We start from the raw sequence: 22,374 nt of genomic DNA on the forward strand, positions 1-22,374 counted from the left end.
AATCTGAGGGGTTTTTTTTCCTGTTTTTGGTGAAGAAGAGAAAAATAATGTTCTGAGAACAAGTAGCAGAGAGACCTAAGGAGGTTAGCAGTGATACCCTGTCATAATTCATGACGCCAGTGAAATCTTTGCCAGCTGTCTTCCTCCTCTATAGTGAAAGATGAGTGTTACTGGAATCATCAAAAAGCCAACTAGTTTCTTTTGCAAGTAGGAGACATTCTTCAACCCCACAGCTAAAGCTGTTCTTGAGGCTCCAGGGTACTGCAGCAGTGTTCTTTCTTTTTCCAACTTCCTTCCCTCTCCTGGTATCAGATGCAACTAAGAATTTGTTTGTGTATGGGATGTTTGCACTATCTGAAGCAACATCACGTGGGTGCTCTGAATTTACAAATTAATTTTCTGTCTCTTAGAAGGTTGGTTGTAAATGCTGTAAGCAGGTCTTTACCTCCTTAGTCTTCTCAATTTGCCCCTTGTCATCTGTGATCACAGTCATGCCTGTGCCAAACCAGAGCAGAGATTTCAGAGTATAAGGAAATGTTGTCCTCCTATCCTAGAAATAAATTCAATTGTATAGATTTAATGACATATATATGAATTGGATTGTTCTATGCACCTGGTGTCTGTGATTGGGTGGTCTTTGACATGAGGTCACAATATCTTTACCTCATGAAGATCTGTATTTGGTAAGCTGCTTTGCAAAATTACGTGGTGTCTCTACAGGTTATAGCATCTGGTTTGGCCAAGTAGATGTCCGATTTCTGAGAAACAGTAGAAATACTGGACAGCTGAATTTGAGCTTTCCTTTTCTGCTCTCTGTGAGAGTTGTGTTTGTTTTTTACTGAAACATATATCATAAGAATCTACTTTTGAACTGTGAAATCACTTTAGGAGGAGGATTAATTTTTTAATCAATATTTTCAATAGAATAGCAGGCAAGTAGCTACAGAGTCTCTGAGTCTCTACAAATCACTGAGAAGGTAGGATTAACAGTGTCAGTGCTCATAATGGTGTTAGAGAAAATCCTTTGTACAGATGGGAGAAGACAGTATCACAGATGATGAAATATTGTCTGTTATTGTTCATTTGCTAAGAGAAATGAGAGCTTGAATGAATTGGAAATGATTACAATACTTTGGGTAGAGGGTGTATGTAGATACGTGCAATATTCAAATTCTTCAGCACTCACTGAGTTCTCTATAGAGAAACTAACCTGGGTGCTGAGGATTCTCACTGCTCTCTTACAGCTACAGGAATCTGAAGAACAGCGTGTTCAGTCTGAGCTTTGTGTTCATGACTTGAAGACTGTCCTAGATAATAAGGAAAAAGAAATATCAGTTTCTTCTGAGAAACTGAAAGACCTTCTGTTAGCAACTTCTGGAACCAATGCTGTTATAAAACAACTGGAAGAACATGTGCAACGGTAAGAAAATAACATTATGAAGCAAGGTTTTGCTTTCTGAGATTCTTTGAAAACGTTAGGATTGCCTTGTTGCATCATCATGGTAATGCATGATTTTGAAAGAAACTCTTGCTTTAAGTTGCATTCTTTCACAGTGTTCCTTTACAACTTGTGCCATTATGGATTTGTGTTTCTCTTTAAGACTTGAAATAGAAAATGCCAGATTGGAAGTCACAACCAAACAACAAACCAATAGTATTGAAGCTCTTCAGAAGGATATGCAAGCATCAGCCTCAGTAAGCCAGTCATAAACTTTTCATTTATTTATTTGTTTGTTTGTTTATTCAGTGTGAGCCTCTGAGCCTAGTTAGATATTTTTTGTGGGGAAGCTACATGATTTTCCTGGGGAGCATAGAGGGAGGTGAGTTACCTGAGTTGTGCTGACTGTAGGGTACTCTGAAAATCCTGCTGGTCTATTCTCCAGCTTTCTGGTTTTGAGAGTTTTCCTGTAATAATATATCAAGTCCTACTTAATGCTATATGTGGTGAGGTTTTGTCACTGTAGTGCTGGTTTAAGTATTTTTTTCTTTATACCAATCGTGATGTTAGATGGCAGACACATACTGGAATGTGTATCTTGAAATGCATTCTGCAGGTTTCTTCAGGGAAATTTCACATATGTGATGGTTCCAAGAGCTTCGTGCCAGAGGCCTGACTGACATCATCAGGCTGGGACAAGAATTATATTCCCCAGGCATTTTGCTGTATGGAATTGCTTTTCCATTGGCTGCTTGATGTGTATTTGTTTTCATGAAATGGTAAAGAGGAATCCCCATGGTATTATTTGCAGAACTTGGTGAAAGGCTTGCAATTTCCCCCTGTTCAGTGGTATTAACATAAATAGGATGATTGATATTAGCATAAATAATGTGGTTTATATGAAGCAAATTATTTTTGTATTCGAAACAATGATCTGGGGGCTTTGTTATACCTGTGGTTGTTAATTGATGTTTAAGAGGTTCTGAAAATAGCTATACATGAAAGTTGAACTTTGTGCTGTACTGACACTGGCAGAAGAAGAGAGAAGTGCTTACTCTTCCCCTTGGTTAAGACAGCATGGTTTTCAAATGTATGGTGGATGGAAGAAGTTCCTTTGTGTGTTCATTTTTGGAGTTACGGTAGTAGGGTTAGGATGCAGTTGCACTTGATGATCTTGAAGGTCTTTTCCAACCTGAGCAATTGTATGATTCTGTGATTGAAGGTTCTTTGTATTCCACATAGTTCTCTCCCTGAAGCCAACTGGCAGAGGTGATGTTTGCTAATAGTTTTATCATAGCATCCGATTGAGGTATTTCTCATGACTGATGGTGAGGATAAGTGTGAAAAGAATAAAGTGATGGAAAGATATGTGCAAAATTTTTTTTTTTATAATGAAATGTGAACATCAGTCTGGAAAGGTAGCATCTTCTTTCTTCTTTTGATGCTTTCTTAGGTTCATCATCGCCTAGAAGAGTTGTGCTTACGGACAGCACAGACAGCTGCAGAAAAGTACCAGTATCAGCAGGTATCTCAATGACTTCTGAAAATAACTGGTTTAGTTTTTTTATTTCTTGTCTGCAGGTAATTGATTGGAAAGATTGGGTGGACTGTAAGGTACAAATAAACTGACAAAATAGGTTTCAGGACAAAGTACCTTCAAGGGCAAAGGTTGTAAATTTCCTTATTTCCCTGCTGCGTTTTGTGTCTTTTCAGTGCTATGCAGATATTTGTGTTCATCAGCATAATTCTTTTGGTGGATGAGATGGATGATGTCAGCAGGAGGGAGACGTGTGGTTGAGAGAGCTGAGAGGGGAAACTAGACATTGGAAATCTGTCTCATCTTCAGAGCTTTGTCATAGTTTCCACCTGAGCTCATTAGATTCTTTTCCCATTTGTGAATATGTGTTGGTACTGTACTGCCACACAGGGGGCTGAGGTAAGGAACAAGCAACTAGGTGAGGTAATGCTGTTTAGTGGCAGCAGCTGGAAAGTAGCTGGTGTGTGGGCACGGCCTAGCATTTTGTCTAACCTTGGAATATTCTTGAATTAGTCTGCTGATGAAAAATTAAGCTGCTGTAGGGAGAGTAAGAAGGATCTAGTAGAAGGGAAAAACTGTTGGTTATCTGCCCCAGAAAAGTCTGAGTTCTTTTCCAGGTTCCTTTTCTGTTGTCTTCCTTTGGTCCAATTGGTATGCACCAATTGGAAGCAGTCATTGGGTTTTTATACATTGTCACATATTGAGAACCAGCATTTAACCTATTCTGTAAGGATGCATGAGAAAGTTTTATGAGTTTGTTGTGTAAGCCTTTAAGCTAAGGTTTTTGTGTCCTTCTGTAGATCAGGGGGCATCTTTTTTTTTTTTTTTTTTTTTTTTTTTCTTAAAATGTGTTACTCAAAGAGTCTAGGCAACTTTCATTCTTTACGAAGTGAACTGAATAACTTGTTTCCACACAAATGCATCTGTGATGCAAATCTTTGTTCTTTTGGGTAAAAGTATAAGTAATGTTTCTGATCTGAACATTTTCTTGCTCTGAGAAGATCTGCAGTTATTACACAGTCAGTGAGAGTAGGGAATTTTCTGTGTTGGGCAGTAGATGAGTTGTAAATGTAGTTATTTTTGTATCATTATGAAATCTGGAGAATTTGATGAAGAAATTTTGGGGGTAATTTTGTATGTGTGTCTTCTTATCCCCAACGGATGTAACCTCATTTTATCTCATATAGGGCATTCACTCTTTCCACTAGCATTAAGTGCTATTCTTGATGCCACGTTTTGTACACTCTGTATGACATTCAGTGTAGGTCTTTAGTGGTGAGAGCTTAGCCCTGCCTTCATTCAAGTTACTAGTTTATAATGCAGTTCATGTGCAGTGTTGTCTCTCTAGTTATGTTGGCATTCCTTTTGCTATTGTTTCCACAGATGCAAAAGCAGGATATGTTGACTATGACATCAAAAGAATCACGCAGTATGTGGGAGGAAGAAGTGAAGTCGAGAGTCCTCCTTGAAAATCGTCTTGCTCAACTTGATAGGGAAAAGGCTGAGCTCTTGGAACAGGTGAGCCCAGAAAACAGACAGTCCCTAACACCTGGCCAGTACTTAAAATGATGCTGCCATTTTCTTGAGTTCTTACATACTCAGCTTTTTATATCCTTGCCGCTTGGGCCATGAATACTGTTGTGATTTGGGAGTCATGAAGGAATTGAATAAAAGCCAACAGAGTATATTTCTGAAATGCTGGAGTTGTCCTATCAGGAAGACAGTGTGGTTTGATAGCAGTTGAGCACATGGAATAAGGCTGTGGTTCCTGAGTTATTTATTTGATTTCTTTCTGGTTGTTGTCTGACCCCTTGATTTCTGGGCAGGAGTAAAACACCCCTTATTTTCAGTGGCAGTGTATGGAGGAACTGCTGCATGTTTTCAGAACAGCAGGAGCTTAAAACGCTTGCAGAATAAATAAGATGCAAGTGCAAACTACAAAACTAGTTTCCAGCTCTCCTCTGGTTTGTCTGAGAAAACACCACGAGGAACAGCACCCGAATTAGTAAACACCCACAAACAAGATGTGGAAGTAATGACTGAGGAGACACTGATGAATTCCAGAAAAGCAGACTCTTCTGCAAGAGCCTGCTGGTCACTGGGGATTCCATGAATGCTGTAGAGTCTGCATTGTTCTCCAGGACTGTGGCTACCTATGCAAGTTGACCTATTAGCAGAGGAACTGTGGAAGCTGTTTTCTTGCATCTTTTTTCCAGCTTTTTGGGGCAAAGCCCAGTGGGGGGGGGGGGGCATTTGCTTCAGCAGGGGCACTGATTGGTATCCCTGGGTATTGACCTGTTTGTGTGAAACCTGAAGTGATTAAATGTTCACAAGAATCCTGTGCCCCAGTGTTCTGCTGAACTTGGTGAAGGGATGTGTGAAGGGATCTGTGTGCTACCTGCAGTTGCTACGTGTAGTGTTCTGTGCTTAGTGTGACATGGTTTTTTGTTTTTTGTTGCTTTTCTTTTTTCCTTTTTTTTTTTTTTCCTTTTTTTTTTTTTTTTTTTTTTTTTTTTTTTTTTTTTTAAGTGTGAGGCTGAAAGAAAGAAAGTGAAGAAGCTGGTAGAGTTGAAACGACCAGTTGAAGCACGTCTTGACCAGGAAATGAAAAGAAACGTTGAACTGCAGAAAGAACATCACAGGTATGGTTCATTGGTACTTGAAAGAGAGCTCACACAGGCTAGAAGTCAGGCTTTATGGGACTTGAATGTAGAAGTTATGGGACTAGAATGTAGGTGTGTTTAACCCTTTCTAAACAAATTCAAATCTCACATCAGTTCTTGCAGGGCAGTTCTGGTACATGAGCCCGTGATTTTCTGTAGGTGCCAAAAGAACAGCAAATGCAGGCTGCCCTGCACTTCTCCTGAGAGAGGGAGGTCTTTTTTTCCTCTATTGAGGTGAAATTTGGACCCTCCATGTGACCTATTGCATTGGAATGCTGGATTTTCTTATTAACTGTTGGCCTGTTGAACATGTTAGAGAGGAAGCAACCTTGAAGATGAAGCTATGCTTTTCACATGCAAGTGTGACAAATAGATTCGTAGTACTATTGCATGTTTTCTGGACTGATTTGTTGTGCAGGTGCAAGAGGCTTCTGAACAGAGCTGTGAAGAAACTAAGAATGCACGAGTCCAGAGAAAGAGAGTCCCAATTTAATTTCCAGGGAGAAATGAAAAATAGGTATTCTGAAATGGTGAATGAAGTTGGAAATTTAAGAACAAAGGTGAGTTCTGGCTGTTTCTTTGTTGTTTTTTTTTTTTTGTTGTTGTTGTTTGTTTGTTTGAGTTGTGTTCATTTCTGAAGACTTGTAATATTCTTTTCAGTAGGTATAGAAAAGTTATGTTTCTGGGAGAGAAGATGAAATTGGCTTCACAGTTGACCTTGGAAACTTCTGAAACATCTCATATTTCCTAAATATTCTTGCAACCAGACAGTGGATTTGACCTAGAGAGAAAATACCTTCCTTTACCACTGCTGTGAAAGCTGCTTTTTGAAGCGCTGTTTACAAGGCTTTCAAAGGCAGTGGCAGGAGGAGTACTTTTTTCCTGTGCCCAGTTAGCTCTGTACTGGAACATTCCCCCTGAAGCACAATAGGCATTCTTTCTGGTATCTGGGTAGAGTTGTTTGATTTGCATTAAGCAATAGAACAGTGCACGGAAGAATGGCCCTAGCACCTGTCAGCCCACTCCCACAGTGAAATTCTGCTGGTTTGGTACTTGTCGGTCTTTTACTTGCTGCAGAAGAACTAAGGAAGGGTGGAACTTGAGGAATCCTATTGGCAAGAACTTAAAAGCTGTTCTTTTAAAAGATGAGCTTGACTTTCCTTTGACTCTGATGCTGAGTCAGCAGGTGATGGTTACAGACTTGATGGTTTTCCTCTTTATGAATTTTCAAAGAATAATTTTACACCCATCTAAGTTCATTTTCTTACTGTCTACAGGTTACTGAACTTTCTCAGCAGCTGGAGTTAGAGTCTAAAAAATGCATCCAGCTGGAAACACAAAACCAGGATTTGCGAGAAGAGCTGTCTGTTCTGCGTGGGAACCATGAAAAGCTGGAGAGGAGCAAATCCCAGTTGAAGGAAGAGGTGGCAAGCCTCAGACATCATTTGGAGGTTAATATGGTGAATCACAGCCAAATAGAACAATACAAGAAAGAGATGGAAGAACGAGCCGGACAAGAAATCAGACAAAAACTACAAGAAGTCAATTTGTTTTTGCAGGTAAATGAATTTGTTGTGTATGTCTGTAGTCTTTATTATGAAACTTCTTTTTTTGTCATTTTTTGTTCATATTTTAATTCTTTGTGTTAGTGCTGTACTTCTGTCTTTCCTGAAGAGAAGTGGAAGAACAGACAATGGTTGGGCAGAAGTGCTTTCGGGTGTGTAACTTGCCTGCAGGTTCCCAACTTAATAGTGTTCCCATGACAGGCTTCTGTTCTGCAGTTCTTAGAGGCTGTTGCTACCTGGTCATCTTGTTATTGCTGTTATCACATGAATATTGTAACTTAGAGATAGTTTTGCCGTACATACAGGTCGTGTTTTATCATTGTATAGGATAAAATGCTCAGAGAAGAAGTCACTGATGGGGCAGAAAGAATGGGGATGGGATTCTCATAATTTCTTTGTAGAATCCTTTTTGTGTGCCCTTTTTGTGAGCATTCTTTTAGTAGCTGCTGTGATGAGTAATGTTGCTAAGAGCAGATCTCTATCTGGATGGAAACAGTTATTTAATGTGTTGGTTCCAAGGTTCTGCCTTGATTACTGATGGTAGTGAGGAGGTCCAGTTGTCTCAGCTGGGCCCTTAAAATTGGTTATATGCAACTGTCTTGGGGGGAGGCAGTTCACCTTTTCTTTGCAATGGTTGAAATTGTGTTCTCTGCTTCAGACACAGGCAGCCTCCCAGGACAGGTTAGAACAAATCAGAGACAATCATCATGCCTCACTGAGAAACCAACTAAAGCACAGAATTAAAGATCTCGAATGTGAGTTGGACAGAATAAAAAATACTCAACACGACAGTATTTTTCAAAAAGAATCCACGCAGGCAGAAGTGGAAAAATATAAAGAAAAGTATCTGGAAGAAGTGAAAATTAGAAGAAGCCTAGGAAATAAGCTGGAAAGGTAAGTCCATGCTTTTTTGGACTGGTAACAAGATGTAAAGTAGCATTAGCTTGCATGAAAAACCCTGTACTGTTTCCTCCTAAACTCTCTCTTCTGTGTCTTGTCAGCATTATGGACGTAAACCTGAGATGGCATCTTTATAAGAGAGCCCTGTAAAACCTTTCCCCTTTACTTTTGGAACCACCCTCATTTCACTTCAGTGTTCTAGCAGTCACACCACCAGTCGTGACATCGCTACCGTGTGCTTGAAGTTAATAGCATTTTAACAGGTGGCCTTTGGGCCCCTCTCGTTTTGGACTCTTAATGCCTTCTATTTGCAAAAGCTGAATAGTAGCCAAAGACCTGGAAGAAGTGACTGCAACAATACTATCAAAGATAATTCTTTGCATTTTTTTAAATGTTTCAGAGCCAATGAGAGACTAGCAGAAGCTAATGCTAAGCTCTTTCAGGAGCGCCACAGAAACAAATCTTTAATTACAAGCAGCATTGTCGCAGGAGGTCTGTCTGCAAGTCCAGTTCTGTATTCAACTGAACTGGGGCATCTTGGCAACAATCTGGCACTGAACAGAAGTCTCAACCTAGGAGGAAGCTTTGTAGGCACAGCTGGGAATGCATTATCATCAAGAAACAATGTTGAAGCCTACATGGATAAGGTAAGCATTGTAAAATATGGTCATTAAGACTGTACAGAATTCCAAGAGTGCTCAGACACCAAAAATACTGGCATCTAAACAATGAACTATTTAACTGTGTATATATATATATATATATGTATATACATACATACCTACCTATGTACATGTACAAGGTTTTTGTGTGTTTTGTTTTTTTCAACAAGAGAGAATTTAATAAGCAGTGCTGTGGCATTGGAAGTTCCCAGCTAAGCTATTTATTACACTTCAATGCATAGTATGTGTATAAGTGTATGACATACTTCAGGTGGATAACTTTGACATCTTTGCCCTGCCTGTCAGACATCTCTTGTCAAGCCACTTTTTCTTTCCTTACTGATCTTCATTTTTAATTTCTTTTACTACATAAATACTAACAAAGACATGGTTCAAAACTAGGATGATATGAGTGTGATTTCTTTGCTTCTTCCTATACAGTCTGCTGTGGGATGCATGCTGTGCCTAGGAAACATTTCTCTTTGTGCTTCCTGCTATGTATTATTATCTGAGAAGAGAACAACCTACTCTTCAGGAAGCCTTCACAGCTTTCTAATGTTTTGCAGCAATTTATATGTGATCGCATCCTCTGCAGTAGCTCTAAAGTACTTCACCAGTTGTGCTGCTTAGCACTTTGCCTGTTCATCAGACTACTTAAAAAGACAAGAGTTTATCTGACTCTGAGCCTTTTCTTTGCTTCAGTTAGACCTCAGATTTTTCCAGTAATCTGTTCCCTTCTGTTGAGAGGAGAAAAAAAAAAAAGAAAGAAATGAGCAACAAAGCAACCACCTCTGTATTGCCATTAAATTCAAGCTAAGTGCTGCCTTCTTGGATGGAAAAGATTACAAGTACTCCTGACAGTAAAGCTCATAATGACAGGGAGTTAAGGAGCTTAGGGTGCAGTCACGTAGTCATCTTGCTCTTGTGTTTTTATTTAAAGCTCTCGGTGCACATTTGGTGTTTTTCAAAGTAAGGGAGGTTATCTGGAGTATATGCATCTCCTGGGAGGAGGAAGCTTGTGTAGATTTTGGCTTTGATTTGTGCAAAAGCTTTGAAATAGCTACAAGGACAAGAAGCTGAAAATACTTCACACTGCCATCACTCAGATTGCTGGTATCAATTATTTTGTCCATGCAACTGTTAGAATAAGCAAGCTGTGCTGATTATAAACAATGCTGCTCTGACAAGTCGGCGCAGAAAATAATGGTGAACTCTGCTAGCTGCAACCAATGTGAGTGCATGGATTTATGAAACCAGTTTTCCTACTGGTAGCATAAGAAAAGGAGCACTTTCTTCCCATTCCATCTCTCAGTTTGTTCCTTTTCTGATTTTATTTCCTGTCTTCACTCCTGTTTTGTAGCAGTCTTATGAATTTCCACTCTTTTGACTTCTGTCTATTACTCTAGTTCTTTTACTTGGCACCACTGAGAAGAATCTACCTTGTATTCTTTATATTCCATCCCACAATCAGATAATTACACCTGCAGGTGAAACCCTGAGCCTTCTCTTCCAGGCTGAACAGTCCTGGTGCTCTCAACCTCTCCACATCAGCCACATGTTCCAAGCACTTGATTGTATTTGCTACTCACATAAGTCTGGAAGCTGTATGTTGTCTGTTTTGACAATTACTTCTGTGTGTAACAAACCTGATGGAAAATAGTGCAGGAGTCACATATATCATCAAAGTAAACAGTAGCATACAGTCTTTGGACTGTGGCCTTTAAAAGGCCTGATTTCTCCTTATGAAGACTTTGCATTCAGAATAAATGACAGTAAATAAACAGCTCCTGGGGGAGCAAGGGGTAAATTGTCCTTTCTAGTGATCCAAGCTGGTTTCTGTTACATAATAAAATGCGCAGCACTTGCTTTGTAAGCAAGCTAACAAGACAGTTAGCAAAGGAATAATGTGTTTATATATTTTTATATGTATTTGAAGATAGACATTAACCATGTATACATTTTTATGAAACCATTGTGCTTTCTTCCTGTATTTTTAATGATGCAGCTGGTGAATTGCAGATTGTTGTGTGCTAAAGTTAATGTTGCTCAGCAATGAGAATGCTACAGCCTCACTGACCAAGAGATTGTTGTTGTGAAAACTCAAACTTCAAAGCAAGATGTCCCTATTTGGGATGGCATTTTAGGTTTCACCACACATAATATGTGGGTTTTAAAGTTCTTTTAGAAGTTTTATGTTGCAAAAGTGGAACTTGAAATCTCAATTCTGTGTTATGTGTAATTCTAGGTACGGAAGGAACTGGATGAAAAAATCACTAAAGAACTTGAACAAGGTAATGTGCTACTCTCATATCACTGTTTTTAAGGAAGATGATGACTGTAACTTTTATGCAGTTATTTTCAAAAGTTGTCAAGATCCTGTTTGAAGCACAGTGTTGTTTTTTTTTAAACTCTCCAATTCAGAGTTTTAATGGAAAACTTCCTGCTTACCAAAATACTGTTCAGAATGTTCTGCAGTTACTTTTGAGAAAAAGCATAGAGAACAAACCATCTCCCCCATACAGATACACCTGGTTTAAACTGAAGTCACCTTTCATCCTCAGGCACAAACACCAAATGAAAAAGAGCCCTGAAATAAGATTTTTGTAGACTTCAGTCACCATATCTCTTTCTGCATGCATTCATTGCATACATTCAGAGAGGAATTCACCTGTTTCATAATTACCATTCTGCCAGAGTCCCTGCTGCTGTGCATAGAGACACTGGAACAGGTTGCCTGGAGAGGTTGTGCATGCCCCCACCCTGCAGGCACTCAGGGTCAGGCTGGATGGGGCTTTGAGCAGCCTGGCCTAGAGGAAGGAGTCCCTGCCTATAGCAGGGGGGTCGGAACTACATGATTTTAAAGGTCCCTTCCAGCCCAAACCATTCTGTGATTCTAAGACCGCTGGAATTTCTTTCTCTAGTGTTGACTGATAATTGAATTTGGAAAAAATGCTTCTTTCTTTATGCCTCCCATCCTTTTTTATTTTTGTTTTCCTTGGAAGTTTTTAAAATCTTTCTCTAGAGTGTAGCTTGTTCAGTTACCAGTGATGTTTTTACAGTGACTTATTTGACTCAATCTACTGTAAAAGTAACATCATGAATCTTGTTTCTTTTCTTTCTAGCCAATGCTGAACTTGAAATTGGATCTGCTAGAGCTTCTCCAATGATGTCTACTGATGGATCTTCAAAAAATCTCAATATTGACCAGGATCCCCTTTGCAGAGCAATACAGGAGTACCGTGACGTTTTAAACAAAAATTATCTGATCTAAACAAAAATGCAAAGGGAAAAGTACTGGAAATCATTTTGTTTACATAGGATGTCTTTGATTTCCCATCCTGCAGCCTGGATGTGGAAACATCTATATTCAAACTGCAATAAGTTCAAAATGTATTAAATAGGTGTCAAGCACTCTGCACTTACTGTTGGTCACTGAGGTGTAGTTAGTTTATTTTGCACTCAGAGTAAGAGCCATATCTATTTTTTCTTACTATCAGATTGAGTAACGTTGATTCTTGAACTTGACAGAATTGTCAGAATGTTTTTGATGCATTATTTTGCTCCACTTGTGCTCTGTGTTTTAAAAGCATTCCCCTTGTTTTAAAGCATTTTAAAGCATTCCCCTTGTTCTGTTGAACCCTTTCACTGTCTGTGTGTTTCCAGTGTTATTTTAATGCATAGGAGGTTATTTGTTTGGCTTATTTGTTATTATTTGTTATTTGTTTGTTCTGCCAACTGCTTCAGTCCTGGTGCTGTGAATATTTCTGCTGATTAAGTGAAAGTTTTACCAATGTTTAAGCTGGAGAAGGATGCACTTTACATTGTTTCACTTATACGCACCTTGGGCTTAAAAATACTGTGAGTGTGTAGTAGTGCCAAGAAAGCTTTAATGTGATCTTTTTGGTTTGGTATCCATGTTGGGTTTTGCATTAGAATTTGATTCAACCTAAGACATTCACAGTTGCTAGATCAACATGGGATGAACCTGAAGCAGTTCATACTGAGAAGAAGGAAAATTAACATTTCAACCTTCGTTCCAATTGGTACTTAACACTATTTGTGTGGTGGGACAAGTTTTTATTGCTGCTAACAGCTGGTGATAAAATTGCTGCAACTCAGGTGAAGAGTAATGCTGTGGGACTTTGTGTCTGTAAGACAAGCAGTTTTGTTAACAGTTACATGTTACTGAAGATCTGCAGTAGTCATTCCTTGTCTACAAAATTTGCTAAAATATTACACAACAAATGGAGTCAACATTCCAGAGATGTGAGAATGTTGTACTGAAGCAAACAGAAACTGGAAAAAAGATTTTTACTCACTAATTCAACAACTCGAGTTGAGCAGTAAGGAGATGTAGTGAATGTTGCTGCAACTCTCTGCTCCTTTTTACATGAATACAATTTTGTGACACTAATACACTGTATTTAATTCCAGGTATTACATTCCAACTTGGTATTTAATAAACTTTCATATTCAGTATGTCTTTGTTATTTGTTCTGTTAACCTTGACTTTGCTTTCCACCTCATTCCTTGCCTCTGCGACTTGATACTGCTCTCCTCTGCCCGCTTCATCCCTGCTTCTTGGTGCCTTCAGCCTGCCCTGAGTTCAGGTAAATGGCCAGTATGCATTTGTGTCCTTTTTCTCCTGGGGTACTTGAAGCATCACTGTGTAAAGTCTGGGGACTAAAGTAGAAGTATTGATAGCAATCACTTTCCAGACTCTTACATTTTAGAGTAATTCTTCCTGTGGTCTGAGCAGAAGGTGGTGGGCAAGCTTCTGGGAGTCATGAAGGGCTAGCAAATCCCACAGCTTTGGATCTATGAGGAGCTGAACAATTTGTAGCCTGCCAATGGCAAAGGTGTTAAGAATTTTCTCTGGCCTGCACCATGGTGATCAAAGAGGAGCTCACATTTTGGTACATTTTAGCATCTCTCCACGGAGAAAGCAGGTGCATAAGGTCATGGCCTTCACTTTGCGTCGTTAATTTAGCAAACTCAGATAGGACCTGTTTTAAGTTTTTTGGTTTTTTTCCCTAATAAGCTTCTGTGCTGTTGGTTGTCAGTTGAGAGGGGAAGGTTCTTGTCTAGAGGAGAAGCAGCACAGAAACTCAGTGTTGGCACCTAGCATAACAGGTGTTGGGAGCAGCTACAGTGGGGCAACCAGCCACTAGTACGATCTCATAGCTTTGATGTCATAAGTTTTGTCATCACAGAAATTAAGGCATGTGTGCTTGAAACAAGTATGGAGAGGTGTGATTTTAATGGGTGTGCTGAACCACTTTCTGGTTTTCAGTGGTGATGCATTAATAGGAAACCAAGAGTCTGTAAACCTGGCCATGCCTGGGGGATCTTTAGGACCTTTTCTGCAAAAGGTTGGTCATCCCTTTATGAGACGACCTCTGGTGGCCCTTTGTGCTCTCTTCAGCTGGTACAAGACAGGAGCTAGGTGGAAGAATACCTGCAACAGGGTCCACTGTACTTGGAGGACACTCAGGCCTCATTGAAAGAGGAAGCCATGAGATTCATCAGCGGCCAAAGCCCTTGGGATCCTTCCTCTGTCAGCTTTCAGCAATTCCAGCTACTGCACCATGAAAGCTACTCCAGATGTGGCCACAGGAGGTCGGAGTAGAGCAGAACAATCCTCTCCCTCACCCTGCTGGCCTCCCCTCCTGCTGCAGCCTGGAATACAGCCGGCCTTCTGTTCTGCAAGCACACGTTGCTGGTTCATGTCCACCAGGACCCTAAACTACGTTCTTTCCACCTTTTGCCCATTCTTAAAAATGAGAGTAATGTTTCTGTGATTCTGTGATTCCCTTTCTCCAATCACCAGGGACTTTTCAAATGTGATGGAGAGTAGCTTGGCAGACCCATCAGCCAGTTCCTTCAGAACCCTGGGATGTCATGTTGTCCAGCCCTATAGACTTGTACACGTTCTGTCTCAGGAGGCAGCTTTGGGCTTGCTTTTGTCTTACAGTAGTGTCGTTTCTCATAAATCGTTGACAAGGAGGAGAGATTTTGCTCCCCCAAACCCCACCTGGAGGTTCAGAAACATGGGAAACCTGACTGACAGCAAAGCACTCAGCGTATCTCACGCTTCTCCATGTTTGTTAAAGCCAGTTCTCCCTCCTCGTTTATCAGGAGTACACACTCCCTGCTCTGTCACTTCCGACAAGTGCACCTGTAGATTCCTTCCTGGTTGTTTTTCACATCCCTCACCAAGTTCAGTTCCATCTGTGCCTTGGCCTTCCTGATCCCATGTATATCTAGGCAGCATCCCCGTCCTCTTCCCAGCATCCCTGTTTCCACTGCATACAGCAAGCATGTGGAACAGGGCTAACCGAAGAGCTGTATTAAAACTAGTGCCACCAAAAAAGGGCAAAGAGTTGGTAATTGGAACTCCTTGCTGGGAGGCACTGAGGCCCCCTTTTGCCACCCAAATAACCTCTCCAGAGCAGTTTGTTGTTTTCTGGGGGCACGTGTGAGAGATGTTAAGAAGGCACTACTGCATCTGATAAAACAGAAGACTACTACCTGAATGTCATTCAAGTAGGGTCACAGGAGGCTGCAACAAGGAGATTGCAGAACATTAAAAGGGACCTTGCATCCCTTGGAAAGACATCAAAAGGATCAGGAGCACAAGTAGTGTTCTCTGTCCTCCTGTCTGGGGGCTGGGAAAAGAAGGGGGGGAATGGTAAATTACTGGCTGAGATGATGGTGTCAGGATCAAGGTTTTGGGTACTGTGGTCTTGGGCAGGCCTTTGACAGACGGGGGGGTATGTGAACGTCAGACAGAATGTGACAGAGTAGATGGGGCAAAAGTGTGCAGGAGAGCGAGCTGGCTGGATTGATTACCAGAGCTTTAAACAAGATTCAGTGCAGGAAGGGGATAGAGTGCCTTGTGATAGAGAAGGACCAGGCAATGCTGTCATTTAAGGAAATTGCAGGGAAAAACCTCTCAATTTTCCCATAGGATCTTCCGAATACTCCTCAGAGAAGATAACATTGCTAATAGCCTGGCACCCTCTGCTTCCCTTAAGTGCCTGTACACCAGTGCACATGGCATGGGAAATAAGAGGAAGAACTAGAGATCTCTGCGTGGTCACAGAGCAATGATCTCATCGTGTTCACAGAGATTTTGGGGGGACAACTCACATGACTGGAATGCTGTCATGGATGGTCATGTGCTGTTTGGGAAAGACAGGGTGGCAAGGCAAGGTGGCGTAGTTGCTCTTTATGTGAGAGGGCAACTAGAATGTACTGAGCTCTACCTGGGGGTAAATGATGAAAAAGTGGAGAGCTTGTGGGTAAGAATTAAAGGATAACTAACACAGGTGATGCTACTGTGGGTATGAACTACAGGCCACCTGATCAGGAGGAAGAAGTTGATGAGGCCTTTTACGAACTGCTGGAAGTAGTCTTGTAATCTCCAGTACTGGTTCTTATGGGGGATTTTAATCATCCTTATATCTGTTGGGTAAGCAACACAGCCAGGTACGCATGGCCTAGTAGGTTCCTGCAGTGTGCTGAAGGTAGCTTTTTGATGCAGATGGTGGAGGAGTCAATGAAGAGAGGTGTGCTACTTGATCTTGTTCTTACTAACAAGGAGGAGCTGGTCAGGGATGTGAAGGCTGGAGGCAGCTTGAGATGTAGCTATCATGAGATGGTGGAGTTCCAAATCTTGTCTGGGAGAAGCAAAGCAATAAGATCAACAAGCAGGATTGGTACCCTGGACTTCACAGGAGCCAATTTTGACCTTCAAAGACCTACTTGGAGGTGTTCCATGGGCTAGAACATTAGAAGGTAAGGGGACCCATGAGAGCTGGTTAATACTTAAAACACCACTTCTCCCAAGCTCCAGATCAGTGCATCCTTAAGAGTAAGAAATCAGGGAAAAGTGGCATGGATGAGCAAGGAACTCATAGATAAACTAAAAGGAAAGGAGGAGGTCCACAAATTGTGAGGAAATGGCTTGTCCACTTGGGAAAAATATGGGAATGCTGTCAAGGTCTGTAACAATGCAACAAGGAATACTAAGGCCCTTCTTGGAATTAAAACTTGCAAAGGAAGTAGACGATAACAAGAAAGGCTTTTTTGAAGCATGTCAGCAGTGAAAAGAAGACTAGGGAAAATGTGAGTCCCCTACTAAATGTGATAGGTGCCCTGGTAACAGGACTCTGAGAAGGTGGAGATACGGAATGCCTTATTTGATTCCAAATGTAGAGCCTTGCATCGGGAGTGGAATAACCACATGCATCACTACAGGTTAGGGATGACCTGCTGAAGAGTAGCTCTGCAGAGAAGGACCTGAGCATTCTGGTGGACAACAGTTTGGCCACGAGCCAAGAGTGTACCCTTATGGCCAAGAAGGCCAATGGTATCCTAGGGTGAATTAAACAGAGCATGGCCAGCAGGCTGAGGGAGGTGATCTGCCCCCTCTACTCTGCCCTGCTGTGGCCACATTTAGAATAACCTGTCCAGTTCTGGGCTCTCCAGTTCAAAAAAAGACAGGCATCTCCTAGAAGGAGTCCAGCAAAAGGCTACAAAGATTATAAAAGGTCTGGAACATCTCCCGTGTGGGGAAAGGCTGAGTAACTCACATCTGTTCAGCCTGGGGAAAAGAAGACTCAGGAGGAATCTGATATATGTTTATATATATCTAAAGGGAGATGGGGCGTAAATGGATGATGCCAGGCTCTTCTTTGTGGCGTGTAGTGATAGGACAAGGAGTAGCCTAAAACTTGGTCATAGAAAGTTCCATACAAACATGTGAAAGAACTTCTTTATGGTAAGGGTAATGTAGCCCTGGAACAGGTTTTGGAGTCACCTACAGAGATATTCCAGATCCATCTGCATGCCTACTTGTGCAACCTATTATAAGGTACCTGCTTTAGCAAGGGGGTTGGATTTGATGATCTCTTGAGGTCCCTTCCAAACCCTGCAATTCTGTGATTGGCTCTTGCACCTTTTCTGTACTTCTTTATGTCCAGACTGTCTTCACTGAACAAGTCTTTCTTGGTGCTGCAGAGGAGTCATCTTAGAACTTTCTGACTTCCTCAGTTTACTAAGGCTCAGCAGCCCATAGCAGAATGCAACAGTAATTTTGGTACTTTTATAAATGGTGTTCAGGTGCTCAAAGGCCTGAGATGACGATGTGCCAGCCAGGAATGATGCTCTGCAGTGCTGTGGGCATATCTGTGCATTGGAGCCAAGCATTAGCAGCAGGGTGGTCTGGCAATTCCCTTTCAGCTAAAGGCAGTTCTGCTGGCAGCTTCGCTCTTCTACTGATGGTCAGAAAAAGGACAAATAGAACCAAGCCCAAAACTACAGGCATTATGTGATGTGGTTGTAGAGAATCACACGTCTTATCCACAAATAAAATGGTGCAGCCCCCAGAGTGAAAGCTGCCTTGCTTACTACTTTCTGCCCCCTCTGAACTAATCAAAAACAGTGATGTCAGAAGTTAGAGCATAAAACTCAAATGACTTGACCAATGTTGTGAACTACGCGGGATGTTAAACCAGTCTCTGGATAGAACAGGAGGCTGTCCCCTGTACCCACATACCAACACAAATTATAACAGTTCTGAACTCCATCAACTGTTTTAATTATTTTATTTCACATCAAAGACTGCTTCCACTCTGCTCCTAACGATTTTAATTTAAAGAATCAGAAAGCTGCCTTTTCAAAGATCTCGAGCATTTCCAGCTCCTGACTTAAACTGTATTTGTGGCTGACGTGCGTCCAGGATGAGGTGGGACAAGCTGTAGGAGAAACATGGTGAAAAGCAAGAAGGCAGTTTCCGTGTATTGGGTGAGCGCACACTTTGCACTTGTGCTTTAATCATGGAAATCATTCTGTGTGCTTCTACCACTAATGAGCTGATTGTTAGCAGAAAGGTGGGACCCGCTGCTATTGACTGTTTACATCTTCATGTGCCCTGTTTTTGAAATCGAGTTCCAAACGAACTGAGGTTCTATTGTGTGATATTTCCTCTGTAGCATCACACGTTTTCAATCAGCATCAACTCCTCGGCCATAATCGCTTCCTCCTTGGCTTCTGCTCAGCATTGCACTGCGTCTTGCTGCAGAACAAAGCTTCCATGAGTAAGTGTCAATGCAGTGGCATTAGATAAAATGGCACTTGGGCTGCACTTGGTAAGAAGAGTTCTTAATTACCAAAAATGAAAATGGAAATGGAAGCTCAGCATGAAATGAAATAATTGCTTTTTTTTCCCCCCCTTTTACATATGCATATGGTCTTTTGCACTCATGTTGCTTTTTAAGCAATTTTGAGACACTGGGGACACTATGACACCTGCACGTTCCATCAGTGCAGACGCTCACCATAACCCACCAGAATCTCTGCTTGGATGGCGATGCCTAGCAGAAACATTGCAGCATGTATCTGCATACAGGTTTCTATCTGCACTGTAAGCTGAGCTGAAGTTTGAAATTATACAGGCGAGAATTCTCATTTAAGCACAACAATCCCAAGCAAGAACCACACTTTAGGAATTTTACAACATTCTAACGCCCTAAAATAATTCTGAGAATGTTTTCTCACAGTTTTCCAGTGCTTCTCACAACATAATGTGCACATTGTGTCTGTTCACGAGAACTTGGCTCTGATCAGTGCTGTACAGCTGAATCCTGTCCACCTCCAACAGGTTGCTGTCCCACTTCTTCCTCCTTTTGATGGACTTCTGTTTCTGTGATTTTTCCACCTGTACAATTTCCATTCCAGTTTCCACATAATACACTGTAATCATCACTATTGGCAACATTTACACTGATGTCAAGAAAATATAAATCTAGAGTAGAAAACAAAACAATGATAATGAGGAAGTGGGGGGGGAACAACCACAAATGATGTTCCAGAGAACAAAAATTGTACAGGGACTGCCCTCCTCCTGCCCTTGTGTCCCCACAAGTAACCAACACCATTTATGTAAAAGTGCAAGTGGTGGGCAAGGAGTTCAGCATGGAGTGACGTTTCTTGGCATCTGCTCAGGGGCAGCGTTACTGATATCAGACTAACAGCAGCAACACGTTGTTCAGCACAAGTCCCTGAGTTCCTGGAACGTGCTGCGAGGTCCAGGAAGGAAGATATTACTGCCTGGATAAGGTCAGGATCGCAGCGCAGGCAAGCAGCTCTTGGCAGAAGTCTGAATGCTATTGTTTTCACCTTTGATTTCTACCTCTGTCAGCGGAGCTCTTATTTTCTTCAGGGAAGATGCTACTACTGGAAGAAATGTCACCATTTATGCAATTACTGTAAAAATTACTGTAAAAAAAATCCTTCAGAGAGTATTACAGGTGTGGGATTGTCAAGGCAAACACCTGACTCATTATTGCCTTCTGTCACATGTAGTTAAACTAAACCTGATATAAGTTTCCCCTACCTCAGCTCAAAGCTTTGTCTGTACAGATACCACTTGCTGACACATATGGCTTTGGTGGATTTTTTGCCTGTGAATACCTGGCACACAAAATATGCCTTCTTTAAGCAAGGGACAGCTGAGGCTCATTGATGCGACAGCAACAGAGACTGAGGAACCCTTTTCCACTCAAAGAAAACTCATGGATTTTTTTTTTCATGGTTCTAATCACTAAGCAGCACACACAGCTGGAAAGCAGCAATGAAAATACAATTACTAAAGATGAGCCAAGTTGCATACACTGCTGCTAGACATGGAGGCAGAGCTACTGCATCTGGCTCCTTGGCTTCCGCTTCCTTTGGCACTGTGGCTCCTCAAACCCGCAGCCTGAAAGATGCAAAAGAGGCAGATGTGTTCAGAAATGCTACAGACCAAATAAATCTTGCAAGCACAAATTGTGTTTTTTCACCGGTGTTATTTTATTTGGAGTTTCTCAATCTCTTCTGAGGCTTTTACTGTGTTGAGAAGCGCCTTCATGAATTCCTAAAGGGACATAAAAATACCAAGCCATGAGCTGTCAGCCATGGAATCAACTAAATCATCTCTCACCAAGGCACTGAGAACACCAACCTGGTATTTAGGATCATTTCCATATGAACCTGCAGAGTAAAATTCTCAGTGGAGCACAGCTTCACCCATCAGAAGCTAATAGGTGGAAAAGCACCTATTCACACATACAGAACTGGTATGTTTGTTGGGAAGGTAATATACTGCTGGAATTGTAGTAGCTATATCATACAACCTGTTTTATCTCCAGATCTAGCTCAGCATGTTTGATACACATCAAGTCCAAGGCCTAAGGACAATAGGCCATAGTTGATAGCAAAAGATGAGCTGGACAGAAAGCCTCCCTTATCAGCCTAAGTCATCAAAACAGAATCCATGTTTTTTCAAGCCATACACCATGTAATGTCTGAAGAATTTTACAGATACGTGGACATGGAGGCTCTGCACACAGATTGCAATTAGGGAACTTGCTCTTTGACCACTAAGATGGTTTCTGTTTTGCTTCAAGCACACCAAATGAATTTCAACACATCTTTTTATAAACCAGCTCAGTCATTTCACTGGAGACTTGTTCTTTAACACCATGACATCTTTTAAATGAACAAAAGGAGGAAGCGACCAACATCAGGCAATGCAGGAAACGTCATGGATTGTGACAATTACCTCCAATTCAGCGCTACTTCCTTTTGTCCTCAGCATCATCTTTCTCTGTCCTGCTCACCTCTGTAAACTGAGTTTGTTCATTTGCAAGGACACGATGAATTTTACTCAGTTACTTGTTATTTATCAGGCTCCTGATTTTGACTCATCACAAAAACCCAGTTTTCAACACTGTGAACTGACACCTTTTTTTGTATTTCAGTAGGACTCTCCATGTACTCTGAGGAACCACCTGACAGTCCTAAGACCAGTAGTCAGTACTCACCGAGAGTACCTTCAAGCCTGAGAAGGGGATTGTTCTTCTTTGTTGAGTACTTTTCCCCCCAGGGAGAGTTTTTATTTTTTTAAAGAAAACACCATTTATCTTCTAGGAAACATTTTCTTTTCTACATCTGTACAGAGTGGAAAACCACAGGAACCTCAGCAGCTAGCCAAATGGCACAAAGCAGCTGGCATAGATGTCCAACACAGTAACAGTTTGTGGTTCTCTCTTTCCTCTTCCAGACCTCTTCCAACATCTGAGAACGTAACTTTTCCTCTCAAAATTAAGCTCTGTTTATTTTTTTCTTGTCTTTTCTTTCTTGGCTAGCTATGTAGTTTTCATGTGATTTTATCTAGTTGACATACACATAAACATCACCCTTGAATTTTCAGCCTACTCATCCTTTGGGGACTAATTCTCTAGCATTTTTAAGAACTGTAAGGCCATATTTCGATATCCATTCTTTGCTTTCAATCCCATTTATTTCTGCTACTGATCCATTTCATCACAATTTTTCAAGAAATCATTAACTTTCACTGGTGACCTACGCATAGTTTACTTGAAGCACAGGTTTGATTGAATACAAATGCTGTATCAGACTGGTTACAATTCAACTTTCTGCATCTAATACAGTTTTTTGAGTGCTTCTTTTGCACCATGCCCTTGCAAGGACCTAACAATCCATTGTAGAGCCTAATTTCATTAGGCTGCAATTTCATCTTTGTACTTTTTGAAGGGTAGCG

At 41.1% G+C, this 22,374-nt stretch overlaps 1 protein-coding gene across 1 annotated transcript in view; it reads left to right on the forward strand.

The window, feature by feature from the left end:
* LOC122158828 (ankyrin repeat domain-containing protein 26-like) overlaps positions 1-13,244 on the forward strand; it is a 42,675-nt gene extending 29,431 nt beyond the window's left edge. Inside the window, exons 26-36 of the mRNA XM_042815849.1 lie at positions 1,245-1,420; positions 1,602-1,695; positions 2,892-2,963; positions 4,359-4,493; positions 5,505-5,617; positions 6,057-6,198; positions 6,916-7,197; positions 7,862-8,097; positions 8,504-8,750; positions 11,011-11,056; positions 11,888-13,244. Of these exons, the coding sequence (XP_042671783.1) occupies positions 1,245-1,420; positions 1,602-1,695; positions 2,892-2,963; positions 4,359-4,493; positions 5,505-5,617; positions 6,057-6,198; positions 6,916-7,197; positions 7,862-8,097; positions 8,504-8,750; positions 11,011-11,056; positions 11,888-12,036 (1,692 nt within the window). The 3' untranslated portion in view covers positions 12,037-13,244. The remainder of the gene's footprint in view (positions 1-1,244; positions 1,421-1,601; positions 1,696-2,891; positions 2,964-4,358; positions 4,494-5,504; positions 5,618-6,056; positions 6,199-6,915; positions 7,198-7,861; positions 8,098-8,503; positions 8,751-11,010; positions 11,057-11,887) is intronic.
* The last annotated feature ends 9,130 nt before the right edge of the window (positions 13,245-22,374 follow it).

This window comes from Centrocercus urophasianus, unplaced genomic scaffold, assembly GCF_019232065.1.
Source record: "Centrocercus urophasianus isolate 14NV4802_14NV808 unplaced genomic scaffold, USGS_Curo_1.0 seq_15, whole genome shotgun sequence".
NCBI classification, from domain to species: Eukaryota; Metazoa; Chordata; class Aves; order Galliformes; family Phasianidae; genus Centrocercus; species Centrocercus urophasianus.